Source organism: Tarenaya hassleriana, unplaced genomic scaffold (genome assembly GCF_000463585.1).
Source record: "Tarenaya hassleriana unplaced genomic scaffold, ASM46358v1 Cleome34, whole genome shotgun sequence".
Lineage (NCBI taxonomy): Eukaryota > Viridiplantae > Streptophyta > Magnoliopsida > Brassicales > Cleomaceae > Tarenaya > Tarenaya hassleriana.
The window spans coordinates 593,282-607,482 of record NW_010966542.1 but is presented as its reverse complement, the minus strand read 5'-3'; the positions used below and the strand labels follow the sequence as shown (position 1 = coordinate 607,482).

At 34.7% G+C, this 14,201-nt stretch overlaps 3 protein-coding genes across 3 annotated transcripts in view; all 3 read right to left on the bottom strand.

The window, feature by feature from the left end:
* Positions 1-2,245, bottom strand: part of LOC104821878 (glycine-rich cell wall structural protein 1.8-like) — a 3,195-nt gene extending 950 nt beyond the window's left edge. The window contains exons 1-4 of the mRNA XM_019203451.1: positions 1,932-2,245; positions 1,760-1,835; positions 487-1,298; positions 17-437 (exon numbers count right to left, since the gene is read on the bottom strand). Of these exons, the coding sequence (XP_019058996.1) occupies positions 17-437; positions 487-1,298; positions 1,760-1,835; positions 1,932-1,961 (1,339 nt within the window). The 5' untranslated portion in view covers positions 1,962-2,245. The remainder of the gene's footprint in view (positions 1-16; positions 438-486; positions 1,299-1,759; positions 1,836-1,931) is intronic.
* A 2,438-nt stretch (positions 2,246-4,683) lies between these two features.
* Positions 4,684-5,558, bottom strand: LOC104821877. Its single transcript, XM_010552891.1, has 2 exons — positions 4,857-5,558; positions 4,684-4,701 (listed from the first exon to the last, which is right to left on the bottom strand). Exons 1-2 carry the CDS (start codon positions 5,556-5,558, stop codon positions 4,684-4,686), a joined length of 720 nt encoding a protein of 239 aa, XP_010551193.1.
* Positions 5,559-10,594: 5,036 nt separating this feature from the next.
* On the bottom strand, positions 10,595-12,073 carry LOC104821708 (E3 ubiquitin-protein ligase ATL31-like). The gene is given in 2 exon segments (XM_010552665.2): positions 10,595-11,603; positions 11,605-12,073. Coding segments are annotated over 2 exon segments (1,068 nt in total). The 5' UTR covers positions 11,859-12,073; the 3' UTR covers positions 10,595-10,789.
* Positions 12,074-14,201: the final 2,128 nt, after the last annotated feature.

The window sequence follows — 14,201 nt, the reverse complement described above, 5'->3', positions numbered from 1 at the left end:
CCTTGGGGCCCGCCCCCCGCCGCTGCAGCGGCAGCAGCTTGTTGATTCATCATCATCATCTGCATGTACTGTTGCTGGTTCATCGCCGGCGGATAGAACCCGCCTCCACCTCCTCCGCCGCCGCCGTTCACCGGCAAGCCATGAGCCGCCGGAAAATTTCCCATCGGGGCCATTGGGTGTTGGCCCATTGGGCCTCCAAAGGCTTTGTTGTCGTTGTGATTACCTTTGTTGCCTCCTTTGACTTGCTTCATGAGGTCGTTGACATTGTGGGCTCCACCGTTATGAGAGCTTTTGGGCCCACCTTTTTTAGGCCCATTATCGAAATGATGACCTCCACCGACTCCACCGCTTGATTTTACCTTATTACCCCCACCGCCTTCCTTGGTTTCCCCTCCCTTGTTTTCACTGCCCTTTCCACTTTTGCCCTTCTTCAAAAACCCTAGCAATAAAACATAAATATATTAATTTAAAATTAAATATATATACTTTCCCTTCCTTCATACCCTTCTCCCCTCCCTTTTTACCTTCTTTCCCATTTTTGCCCTTCATCTGCACCGGAATATCAAAAGCGCCATCGCCACCTCCGCCCTTCTTCTTTCCGCCGCCGTCTCCTCCGGCTTTCTTGCCGCCCTTGTTGAACTCGTTCACCATCATCATCATGTCACTGGGGCCTTTAGGACCATGGCCCATAGGGGCCATCTTGTTAGGCATCATCATTTGCTTGGGCAAGTTATGACCATGACCATGGCCATGGCCATGACCATGACCCACATCATCATCCTCATCCTCTTCATCATCGAAATCATCGTCGTCGAACTCGTCGTCGTCGAAATCATCATCGTCGTCGAACTCATCATCGTCAGCAAACTTGACAGATTTCTGCTCCTTGGGCATCTTCATGTCTTTGCCACCTCCATGACCATGACCAGGCCCACCATGACCATGGCCTTGCCCATTAACGCCCTTCATCATCATCATCATCTGAATCTGCTGAGGATTCAGCTGTTGCATCGGATGCCCACCTCCACCTCCACCTCCACCTCCACCTCCACCACCACCACCATTACCCTTCCCCTGGTGATTGTCTTTTCCACCCTTTCCCTTGCTCGTGTTTACCATTTTGCCACCCAAATTAAGATTATTTAACTGAGCATTCAGATTTGGTAAACCTTTTCCTCCGCCGCAAAGCTCGGCATGCTTCCCGGACTTACTGAGCTTCTTTATCAGAACCGCGGGGTCAACGTTCCCCATCACCGTCACTTTCCCCTGCTCCACATCTGCTTTCACTGAGTACACACCTAAATCCAGACCCCAAAAAACGCACCAAAATCAGTCACAGATTCCCAAAGTTTACAATTTTATAGCAGTAAATTTTCGGATTATGCGCATAGATGGCGATACCCAGTTAGAAAGTTTCAGACTTTGGATTCTTTGTTAATGGAAAATAATGAACTTTGATATGAGAAAATGACCCAAAGCTGGTTTAGAGGGAAAACCAACAACTAAAGTTCGAAACTTTATCTACTATGGTTGTGGAAGAACCATTCATTTCTATTATATATTATCTTCCTCTCATCTCTCCCACTGTGACTGTCCATTTCACTTCCTCTTCAACAATAATTCAGTAAGAACACACATTCAAAGTTCACCAAAAAAAAAACCCAAATTTGAAAAAGAAAAAAAACAGATTTGCAAAGAGTGTCATGGTAACATACAGGAAAAGAAGGATAAAAGTAAAAGACAGACAGTAAGAGCACACCTTCGATTTTCTGCAACAGCTTCTTTATTTTATGTTTACACCCATCACAGTGCACGTTCACCTTCAGTACACAAGTCTGCAACCAAAAAAAAAACTTGAATCATAAGCAAAATATACACACATGTACACTCGTGTGTGTGTGTGAGAGAGAGAGACGGAGAGAGAGGGAAACCTGAAGCTTCATGACATCTTGTTTATTCATGGCTTTTGGTTTCACGGCCACAAATCTGAAGATATTTTCTCTCCCTTGTTCTTCCCTTGGTTCCTTGTGTTATATATAGATAAGGAGGAATGCACGGAGAAGAAGATACTACAGGACGGTGTTTTTTTTTTTAAAGTCGGTCGTTGTTGTTTTAGGACAGTGACACTAAACCACACCACCAAAACCTTGTTTTGATGTTCTCTGTTTCATGGCTTCGTGTCTGAAACTGAGAGAGAGAGAGAGAGCGAGAGAGGGAAGAGAGAGAGAAGGCGGTCGCACAGGAAGCAATAAATCTCACCCTTTGATTTGCAAATATAGATAACAACGACATAAATAAATCACATCAAATATTTTATTTGCTGGGTTGGCTTTACAATTACATTTTTATATATATATATATTATTTTTTTTTGAAGGGTTTTATTTATTTATTTATTTATTTATTTGGATTCAAGTGTACAAAAGAAGCTGTCTTTTGCCTTTGTGCTATTTCGCTTGCAAAAGTGTGTGTACAGCTTTCGCTTTGGTACCTTTGGAACCGCGTTTCGTTGCACTCTATTGAACGCTTCTTATAATAATGTCTTCTTGAACATTATTAACACACATTAATCAGTGTTTCTTTATTTTAAGATTCGTGCAATAATAATACATAGCTGTATTTATAACATATAATATATATGTATATATATATATATATTCTAATGTAACCAGACTTTAAAATGTTCGACAATTTAAATCCGGAAAGTGTTGTGATCAAGGTGTGGCTTTACAATATAGTTTAAAAAAAACACCATTCGCTTTGCGCATACACAATATTACCAAATTAACAAAAATCATTTATTTTCACACTTTTATTATTGATCATATATTTCGTTTTAAATATTTAAAATGAATCGGATTTAATTAAATAAAACATAAATATATTAATTTAAAATTAAATATATATAATATTAGATGATTAAATTCCGAAAAAAAAGATATAATGTTACATAAAAATAATTTTAAAAAATAAATAGAAATATATGTTGGTAAGGTGTAGATAATAATGTAGACGGGCTTCCGACGGGTGCATTGGACAGGTTGGTCAGTGGCACTTTGTACTGTGTTTTGGTTTTCTTTGGTCAGTCTTCAACCACCATTTTACATTGTTAGTCCTTTTTTTTTAATTCCAATAAATAATAACAAAACCACCATTAATAATTTAATAGACAATTTTTATATTTAAAGTTTTTTATATTCTATTGGAGAATTATCAGCATACAATTACAATTTACAATTAAAGCTAAGACCACTTCCTCCGCATTATCTATATATACACATATTAGTCTACGCGAGTTTACAATATTAGTGTTATAAAATTGCAACATGATTAATTATTTAAATTATTTCACATAAAATAAATAAAAAAATTTATAAGTTTTTTCTAAATATATATTATTGATTGACTTGAGGATTCTATGGCGATGCACGTGATGCATGTGCACCGTAGTAGTTCACGGTGACATAATAAGTGATACAAACAATAAATACATTTAGTTTATTTGGTCAAACATTAATAGCCAGAAAAGTTTACATTATGAGTTGTTGTTGTTATTATTATTATTATTATTATTATAGATCCATTAAGTTTGTATATTAACATTTAGATATTTTAAGAGAGTTTTACTCTTTATTTAAATCATATTTCCTTATTTATTATATTTATGATTTCATTTGTAATTTGTTCATAAATTTTTAGTTATATAACGCCAATTAGTGCATTGATGGATATAAGCAACGTAATTAACTAAGATTCTCTCACCCTTGAGCTGCACTTAACTCACGTGACGACAGCTTTTGACTTTTTCTTAAACATAATTTGAATGTTTACTTTTTTTCCGACAACTAGAGTGATATTTTAGATGCATAAATACTCGTTATATTACACGGAAAATGACATAGTTACGAAAATCTAGAGTATAATTAACGCACGCATCAGATTATATAATGTGCGTGTAAGAAAATACACTTTTCAACAAAAAAAAAAGAAAATACACTTTTATTTTTGAGTAATGAAGGTTACATGTTTCAACCCAATCGGAATATGTCCGTAGTTATAATTAATTGATAAAGTTGACGTCTTTATCCCAAATCTCAAATCGTTTGAGAAAAAAAAAGATATAATTTAACTATATTAATATTGTCTTCCTAGGGTGAATACAGATCTCAAATATTTTTGGCGCTCTGTACAAAAATATTTATTTTTATTATAAAAATATTAAATTTTAAAATTAAATATTTAAATGTAATCTGATGATGAATTATATAAAAATATTAATTACATTAATTAATAAATTTAAAAGTGATTAAAAATTATAATTATTAATAATAAATACTGTAAAGATATTTTCTACCTGGACAAGGCTCATAAAATCTGATTTTTTATTATTTATTAAATATTAATTTTAAACTAATAAATTATCTTTAAAAAATTTAAATATGGGGTCCACTATATTGTGGGACAGTGTGATGAAGAACCAATGGAAATAAAAAAAGTTTGCATGTTTTTTTTTTTTTGTAACGGTGATGAGTATTACACTAACAAAATATACATCCAGTCACTGACTGTATTACAAAAAATTATGATGGAACCCATAACAAAATGGTCAAAACAAAAACAAACACAAACAACCGAAACAAATAGTAACTATGCCGGTCGTATATGTCGCGTGAGATAATACCAATCAGCTAGCAAAGAGACGCTATCATCAGAAGGTTCATGTTTGGCAGAGAATAGGATGTTTCGCATCGTGCGATCAACTTTCCAACGAATGAGTTCAATGGATCTTGACTTTCCACGAAAAATACGGTAGTTCCTTTCTCTCCAAATTTCATAGATAGAGACTTGGAGTAGTACCTTGACAATCTTTCTTCTGTTTCTCGAGGCAGCATGGTCCGGTCTGCTGAGCCACGCCAGAATCCCCACCAAATCGCTTGGTGGGTCTGCCCAACAAACTTCCCCAAAGTGGCGCCAAAGGTGGGAAGCATAGGTGCAGCCGAAGAACAAATGCTGATGGGATTCATCCTCCCCATCGCACAACCTACATGTTGCATCTGACGTGATTCCCCATTGCTGAAGACGGTCTTTCGTCGGCAGTCGGGACAACATAACCTGCCAGTGAAGGAAAGCATGCCTCGGTATGGCCAAGGGGAACCAGACAATGGAACTCCAAGGAGCGATAACATGTACCGTCCTGGTTAAGTTCCACGTCCTTGATGAGGAGAAATAGGGCCTGAAATCTTCTTCTTTGTATTTCCATAACGCACTGTCGGAAGGGCCATCGGGTGAAGGGGGCGGGATGGTGGAGATGTGTGCCAAGACCTGTTGTAGTCTATCTAGTCGTACACCTGGGAAAAGCCAAGAGTCACCTGCAACTGCTTGGCTAACCGAGGAGGATAAGGGTATCCGCAAGCTACGGGGACCAGTGAGTCCCACATATCGAAGCAGAGAACCGTAGATTGTCCATGGGTCCTGCCAGAATGAAGTTGACAGCCCATTTTCAATCTGAATTCTAAGGAACTTCCTTACTATATCCGTGATTCCTAATAATTTCCTCATATTCCAAGAAAACCGAGCTGATGGAGCTGTGTTCCAAACAATATATCATCAATTTTCCGGAACAAAGGGAGAAAATACACTATATATTCTATGATATTATTTTAATCAAATATATTCATGCGACAAATAATTCGAATTTCAGTTGTCAATGTGTAAACATATTGTGCTGGTCGGCACAGAAAATGGAAACGTGTTTCTCCCCGGTGGAAACCCTAAAACACCGAGTCCTAATTGGTCACGATAAATATTCAAAAGTCGGAGAAAAACGCAATACTGAAAATGATATCGGATTAAATAAAAAACAGCAAAAAAGTAGAAAAATTAAAGAAAATAATAATAAACATAACTTTAAATATTTTTAAAAAATATAAAAGCAAAAGAGAGAGAGAAAAAAGAGGTTTGGGGTAATCATTTTCAGATAGGTTTTGGACCGTTTATTCACATTGACTTTGATTAAAAAGCGTCATTATTTATGAAAATTTTCCATATGTTTAATTTTATTCCCTGGAATCATTCCGACACCATGAATGTTTACTGCCTCGTTTGCTATCGGGAAAATTCACTTTCCAAACTACAAAGCCAGAATTCATGGTAAAAATAAAAATAAAAAGATTGTGGCAGTAGTTTAGAATATACGATTTTTAAACCACAAAACATGATATATATTAGACGAGTATGGCATTAATATATATGCCTATAGTTTGTAATGCCCCTGATATTCATATATATATATATATATATATATAATTGTATGTTTTTATTTATTTAGGGTGACATTTAAAATTTTACACTGTCAATTAAAAATACAGAGAAAAAAACACGTAACGATGACATATTTTTCTCGTGTATTATATATATTCGAATTACTGATATTTACATATATATATATATATATATATATAATTGTATGTTTTTATTTATTTAGGGTGACATTTAAAATTTTACACTGTCAATTAAAAATACAGAGAAAAAAACACGTAACGATGACATATTTTTCTCGTGTATTATATATATTCGAATTATTTGGAAAATTCAGAGTTATTATCTGAATCATTATTTCCTCGTCAACTCGACACATGTTCACATGTGAATCAAATTACGTGTTGTTTTGACTGCTAATAGGCACGTGACAAATTTGTGTATGTGACAGTGACACGTGCATAATAAGCAAAAATAGGATCATGCAATGAGATAGATACATTATACACTACATGTCAAAATCTTATTGGCTAATGGTTGGATAAACTTCTCTACTATTTCTAGATTTTTTGAGGCATGACAATGAACAGTTTTTTTAAGGTCGGCGAAAAATTATTAGAATAAAATCAGAAATGCACTTTGAAAAAAAAAAGGGTAAAACCCTAAAAAAACATTCAATTTGTAAAAATATATATAAATAAATTTTCAACTTTAAAAATTGTCATTCAATCTCCGAACTTATAATCTGTCACTGAATAAAATCTCGAATTTGTAAATTATTACTCTAATAAACCTTTGACCGGTTTGACCACAATTTCAGACGATCGTAAATCTACGTATTAACGGATTGCTGATGTCATTTTTTAAATTAAAATTGATAACGTGTATAAGGTGACTTCAGCAATCCGTTAATACGTGGATTTCTGATCGTCTGAAATTGTGGTCAAACCGGTCAAAGGTTTATTAGAATAATAATTTACAAATTTGATGTTTTATTCAGTGACAAGTTATAAGTTCGGGGATTGAAAGATAGTTTTTCAAGTTGAAGATTTATTTGTATATATTTTTGTAAGTCGGAGATTTTTTATGAGTTTTATCCTAAAAAATTAGTAATAAACATTTAGGAAAAAAAAAATAAATAAAGAGAAAAATATTTCATACTAAATTCGAGGTCCATTTCCAAACTAGACCCCATTCCATTGTGATAAAACACATCTCGGTTTATGAAATATTTATTATGATACGAATCCTTCAATGATTTCATATAAAAAAGATATGATCAAATTGAAAGTGCTTTTGCTATGTTCCTACATGATTTTATAGGGGGGGAATTAGGGTTTCCTTTTTCTTTTCTTTTCTTTTTTTTGTCCTTTTAGTGCCACACGCAATCCAATAGTACAATTCAGTCTTTTGTTGACTAGTAAAAGATCGTAATTTATGGATCGGATCATCGCATGCATGGGGATTTTGGTGCACATGCCATGGCTGTCCAAATCAAACTGTGTTTACGACGGCCTGCTTTAATTTGGACCCTACTATAATCTTTTTTTACATATTTGTATATATTTAATTTTTGTTGGTCTGTAATTATTCATATAATCTCTATATATATATATATAGTTTACATATTGACGTGTCATGTGTTAGGTTTGATGTGAAGACCCTCGTGATTCATCAAAAAGATACGTTGTGGATGTGGGGACATGTCACGTATATGGTTTGTTTATTTGTTATACGTCGGAATCTCCCGTGATCTCGAAAATCAAATTCGTCAACTCTTTTGATTCTAATTACAAACTTTGAAAAATATCTATCTACATCCTTACGGAGGTAACAAGATCAATTAATATTATGTTACAAAATAACATGGTACAGTAGCATGGTTAGGCACGTATGCATGTGTATACATGCATACGTGCATGTACATACATACATACAACAGATAAAAAAAAAGTGCCATTGCTGAGGATAATTACAACTTCAGTATGTTAAAATAATTCATTAATTAAAGGAAAAAAAGGTTAAATTGGTCTGTCAAAGTGGGGATGTTAGATTTTAGATACGGAATAGCTTAGCCACAGGGGGAGACGTGGCAGAAGAATGGGTGGTTGAAAAGATGTGATTTGATTGGTTCACTATCAAAATTATTTTTATTTTATTTACAAATCAAATTTTAAATTCCCAAAAGGATTTCATATTTCCACAACACTATTAATACAAAATAATTATTTACATCTTTAGAATAGTATTCCATATGTCATTATATATACAACTACAATTTCCGAAATCACGACTTTTAGCAATAATTATACATCCATAAAATGTCAATTCTTTGCTAGACACCATAAAATCATGATGTTAATCGAATAATCAAATCAATATGAATAAGATATAATTATAGTCTAATTAAATCTTATATAAAAATTCAACGATTAAGAGTTTTTTAAATTTGAAAAATTAAATCCAAATCGAATTGAATTGAATTTAAAAATAATTGAAAAAGTAATTGTTTTTTAAGAAAATGATTTTTTATCAATAAAAATAGATTCTAAATATAATAAAAATAAAATCGAACTGAACTGATCCAAAATTAATATGAAATAGAATGGTTATAATTTTTTTATAACCCAGATAATATCATTAAATCCGAAAATAATCGAGAATCGAAATCCAAAACCACCATCCCTGACAATAGATGCCAATGACTCCAAATCCTAACTTTTGGTTAATTTTGTAAGAGAGTAAGAAATATAGGGCAAAAGTGAAAATAACAAATCCCGAGGAACGGAACACGCGCTTTATTGGGTTTGTGAAGACACGAAACAGATTTAAACACCTGCTTTAGTCCCAAAGTAACTAGGAGTATCCGACACCTCCCATATTCAGAATCTATAGCATTTTCACACACACACACACGCACACGTGTGTATATATACATATATATATAGAGAGAGAGAGAGAGAGATATTGCTTTTGTGAATTGGTCTTTGGTGTGAGTTCCGAGACTTTCTATCTTTTTTCTCCATCACAGACTTTTAATTTTGTCCCCTTACATACAGTTCCAACATTTTCCTCGGTGAGTTTCTGTTTTACACCAATGCGTATATGCGTATGTGTGTATGTGTATATATATATTATGTTGTGTTAGAGTGTATCATATACATGCGCATGTTGTATGGTTAAGCATTGAATGAAATGGGGTTTTTGCTTTTATTCCGAGTTGATGGATGGGATGTTGCAATTATAATATTCTCTGCACCACTTCTCCTTTCTTTAATTGTTTTGCAATTTAAAAAAAAAAAACCCACCGAGAGTCATTAAATAAGTATTGCCTTGACTGATGCACGGAATTCGAGCGTCTATGACCCTCATTTTTTTATTTGTAAATCTCAAAAATATGTTATTTTATACAGTATGTAAAAAAAAAATCGAAATTTTAATTATATTAAAAAAAATGAAATCTTACAATCTAATAATATTCTTTCTTTTGAGACTGGATCCGTTTAGGCCATACAAAACAATTTGGGCTTTTTAGGCCTTTTCAGTATGGGCTTCAAAAACGTGAAAACCCTCCGAATAAAATATTTGGTAAAAAAAAAAATAAAAAAATCACGAATCAGTATAACTGGTGGTACTAGTACATATAAACGGGTGTATAACTTTTTTTCCAGATAAAAAAATTTAAAATTCCGTATTTTATTGTTAAAAAAATAAGTGACATATATTGAAAAAATTGTGTATATGTTAAACACATATTTTAAACCGGACATTTGAATTGATTGCAATAGATAACTACTACATCGACAGATATGTGTATATATATATATATAGTTCATATGTTATTTCACGAGACAAGTATTTAATTGATGGAGAATGTGAAAGATATGGTTCCCATGGATAGTTGTGTATCCCTATCATTGTAAATGTATGGCATGATTTGTATACTATACTCGTATTTATATTGATATAAATGCTTCTAGAAACACTCATATTTATCATTCAGATAATCATGCAAAAATAAACATATTAGAAATATTATTTTCATTATTTTAAAATTGATATTTCGTCATAAAAAAATAAATAAATATCTGTTCTCTTTTAGATATTTAGATATTCGTTATCGTTTAAGAATTGGGCTCCTTTTTTTTTATAGATGGAATGCTAATATAATATGGTATATGTGGATTGCTTATAAATATATAATATATCTAACATAATTTTCGACGTATTATGTCTGCGAAGATACATACCACTATCCCCATTTTTTTATTCTTTTTTTATTTTTTGTTTGACTTTGGTAGATCTAAAGTAAACGAAGAAAGCATACAGAATTTGAATTTGAATTTGAATTTATATTTAATCATTTTTCGTATTAAACAACATCCTCCTCTTTGGGATAGACTTTTCTTTTATGTTACAATAAAATTTTAAAATAAATGAAAAAAATGGCAAAATTTATTGCTTTTATAGACATCCCACCAAAAAAAGTGATCTGGTAGTTTTTTTTTTTTTAAAAAAAAGAGAGAGTGCAGCTAAACCGGTAGCCGAAGCGAACCGCTAGTCGAACCAGCCGTACCGACCGGTTGAACCGAACTGCCTTCGCCGTTCTTATTGGTTCCTCTCGGCGATTGAACCGACGAATTTCTCCACAAGAACGATGGGTTTCTAAGGATAGCCCACCGGTCCGGCCGTACTGAATCACCGGTTCCACCCAATTTAATCGATCCTTCTTCACGGGAGTTCCTCCATAGAAACGACGGCGTTTTGCGAAACAACCACCGGTCAGACCGAACCTTTAACCGGTCAACCTGCTTACCTCTCCTCGAGCTCCCTCCCCTCGGAAGAACCACGAGGCTATTCGACCGGTTCATCTTCCAATTCGCCATTATCCGATTCCTCACATCCTCTGGTAACCGGAGGGTAAACCGCTCGGTATTATCCCCCGGTTGTACCAGCGAATGCCCCGTGGTATGCGATCTCGGTAAGTTCACACATGGACGATCCGGTTCGGGCACTACAACTGTCGACACCGGTACGGTCACTTCCTCGCGTTGAGCCTCGATGTCCACCCCGACAGTCTCTAGTTCTTCCGGTTTGATCTCCGGTTCAGCTAGATTGGTGCGGCAAACCGGGCAGGTCACGTGACCCTCGAGCCAGGCATCGATGCAGTGAGGGTGGAACACGTGATCGCATTTCGGCAACAGACGCAGCGTTTCGTCGTCTTCGAACTCGTTCAAGCAGACAGCGCACTCCAACGCGCCTTTCCCGACCTTGAGCGTCTTCACCTCCGAGTACACGAACGTGGGGAAAGTCTCGATGACCGACACGTCGAGCCCACGCACCGCTGGCGGAGGGGGGGTTGCTGGCGTCGAGGGAGCGGGTGCAGTGGCGGATGTAGATAGAGGAGCAGCCGACAAAGAAAAGTACGGCGATTAGGACGACGACGACCACCGCCAATACCGGGCTGACCTTACCGTACTCGTACGGATCGTTTCTCTGGTCGGATTGACCCGCCGCCGGCTTCGCCGTGGATAGCAGGAGGAGGAGGATCACCGGGAAAACGCCACCGGCGATCGAACCCTTTACGCCGGAGGTCCACATATCTCCAAAAACCCAGAGAATATGAAAGCTTTTATTTTTCGGAAATAAATATACAAAGAAAGAAGTTTCTCTGAGGGAGAGGAGAAGAAGGTGATGTTTATATGGGAGGTTCTCGTGGGGGAGGAAGGGAGACAGATTGGAAGGGTCGAAGAAGAATGGGATTGTGGGACCCAGAGATGGAGTGATGACGTCATCCCATCGGTCATACAATGAGTGCCACGTGGACTTGAGAAACTTCGAACGCGTCGGGCAAGTGAAGGTCTTTTATTCTTTTTTTTTTTTTTTTTTTTTTTTTGCGCGGTTGAAAGTCTTTTTTACTTTAGTTTCTTGTAAATGTTACAATAATTTGAAAAAAAAAAAAAATCACAAGATTCTGCATCCATATTTGGATCGCCGATGTTTTTTCTGCAGCAATGCGTTTGGAAATTATTTTCTAGCTAATTAATTGCTCTCACGTATAATAATTATAATTGCATATTACGTACATCTCAAATCCAAGTGGTTGGATGCTTTAAATAAAATGTTGAAAAAATAATTTACTATCGAATTCTGTGAAATAATTTATCTATTTATGGAAAAAGAATTCAAAGTTCAATATATCTTGATGGAATAAATTTTCACATTTTAAATATTGTAAACATATATTATTGTTTCATACAAAAATATTGAAATGTTTAATTACACTGTTGCTCAAACATCAAAATGATTATATAATACTTATACTAGCAATCATTGGACTTCTAAACCTTGGTTTTATTTAATTATTAACTCATAATCAGCTATAACGTATATATATATATATATACGAGGAATTATGCTTGCCATGCAAGGAAAAAATGCAAAGTCGGTAAACCTCGACAAGAATCGGATTCTCCAATGACTGCAAAAGAATAAGTAATATTTCTATTGGAGAACAATTAATTATTACATTTCTATAAATGAATAAAATTCTGTATCCGATATTGAGTTTAAAATAATAATAGTATCGCTTCGGATAAAACAAACATTTCATTTTTAGTTTTATCAATTTCGGACCGTTATTTGGTCTACTCAATGGAGCGTGTAGCCGCCGCCGCCGTGGACCCATGTGTTTGTATTTATATATATATATATTAAGATATAAATCTATACACACAAATACGTATATTTTATATTGTGCGAATTGGAAAAAATGCGGTCACATGAATAAAATTGAAATGTGACAGATGAAACGAAAAGTAGTGCATCTACAGAATTTAACATTTTAAGGGATGTGGAGCGTGGACAGATGAAATTTAAATTTGGGAGTTTATATATTATAGAAAAAAAAAGATGACGTGGAATTTTATTTGCTTATTTGGCTTCTGAATACTAATCACAGAGCTTCTAGATTGAGAGAGTTTACTTTCAACGTCCATTGTTTATATCACTATCGCATTATTATAGTAATTTAACATTTCCTTTTAAATATAACAATTTATTCTCTCTCGTCACATTTGGTCAAACGAGAGAGGCTGACTTTGATTTATCCTGTCTTCGTCTTCTTGGTCTCCTATCAACCGTTGAATGGACCACATCAGCATGACTTCCGGGGAGAAAAACATCGCGCAGTTCTCATTCGGAAAGGAAAACGTCACGCTTTCCCACAGCCTTTCGTTTCCGCGCGTAAACCTCGTGCCGTTTCTGGTCTGGGAATAGAATGCTCTTCCGTTTCGTGGAGAACAAAGTTCCTTGTAGAGAAGGCTTCAGTAGTCTTGGGACGAAACTGCATATCTTTAGTTTCCAAAAAATTGTTTACAAGGCGATATGCATTTTTTTTAAATGACGAATCCGCGATTAAATCGCATTTCATTGATTACCATAATTGGCATATTAATTTGTTCTTTTTTACCAACAAAAATAAAAAATTATGGTGATCAAATAAAATAAAGAATAATGAATTTGCCAAAATCACATACGATAGATCAAGACAGTTTTTTTTTTTTATGGATTTACTAATATTACAAAACCAAAAACTCCTTTTGGTTTTTAGATCTCAAACCTTAAAATAAATTTACAAAATGTTAATTGTCAAATTTATTTTTAGTTTTTTAGATGCTAAAACCTCCAAAAAAACTCCATCCATTCATCCCTTACTTTCATCAAAAGTGAAAACCGTATTACTTTCACTTTTCATTTTGTGGGATTTGATTCAGACAAAAACCTTAGTCTTGTTTTTTTCCCTCATGCAAGAAAAATGACTTCATGCTTTTATGAGACGGTTTTGGGATTAATTGATCGATTGTAACAGGAAGCCGGAGTTGACTATATATTTCTTTTATTACAAAAAGGTCTCTTCTCTTTTATTTTCTCTCAGTTTTTACC

Bases quoted from the DNA above. Each gene is read 5' to 3' on its own strand.
- LOC104821877 (XM_010552891.1), bottom strand. From the start codon at position 5,558: ATGAGGAAATTATTAGGAATCACGGATATAGTAAGGAAGTTCCTTAGA.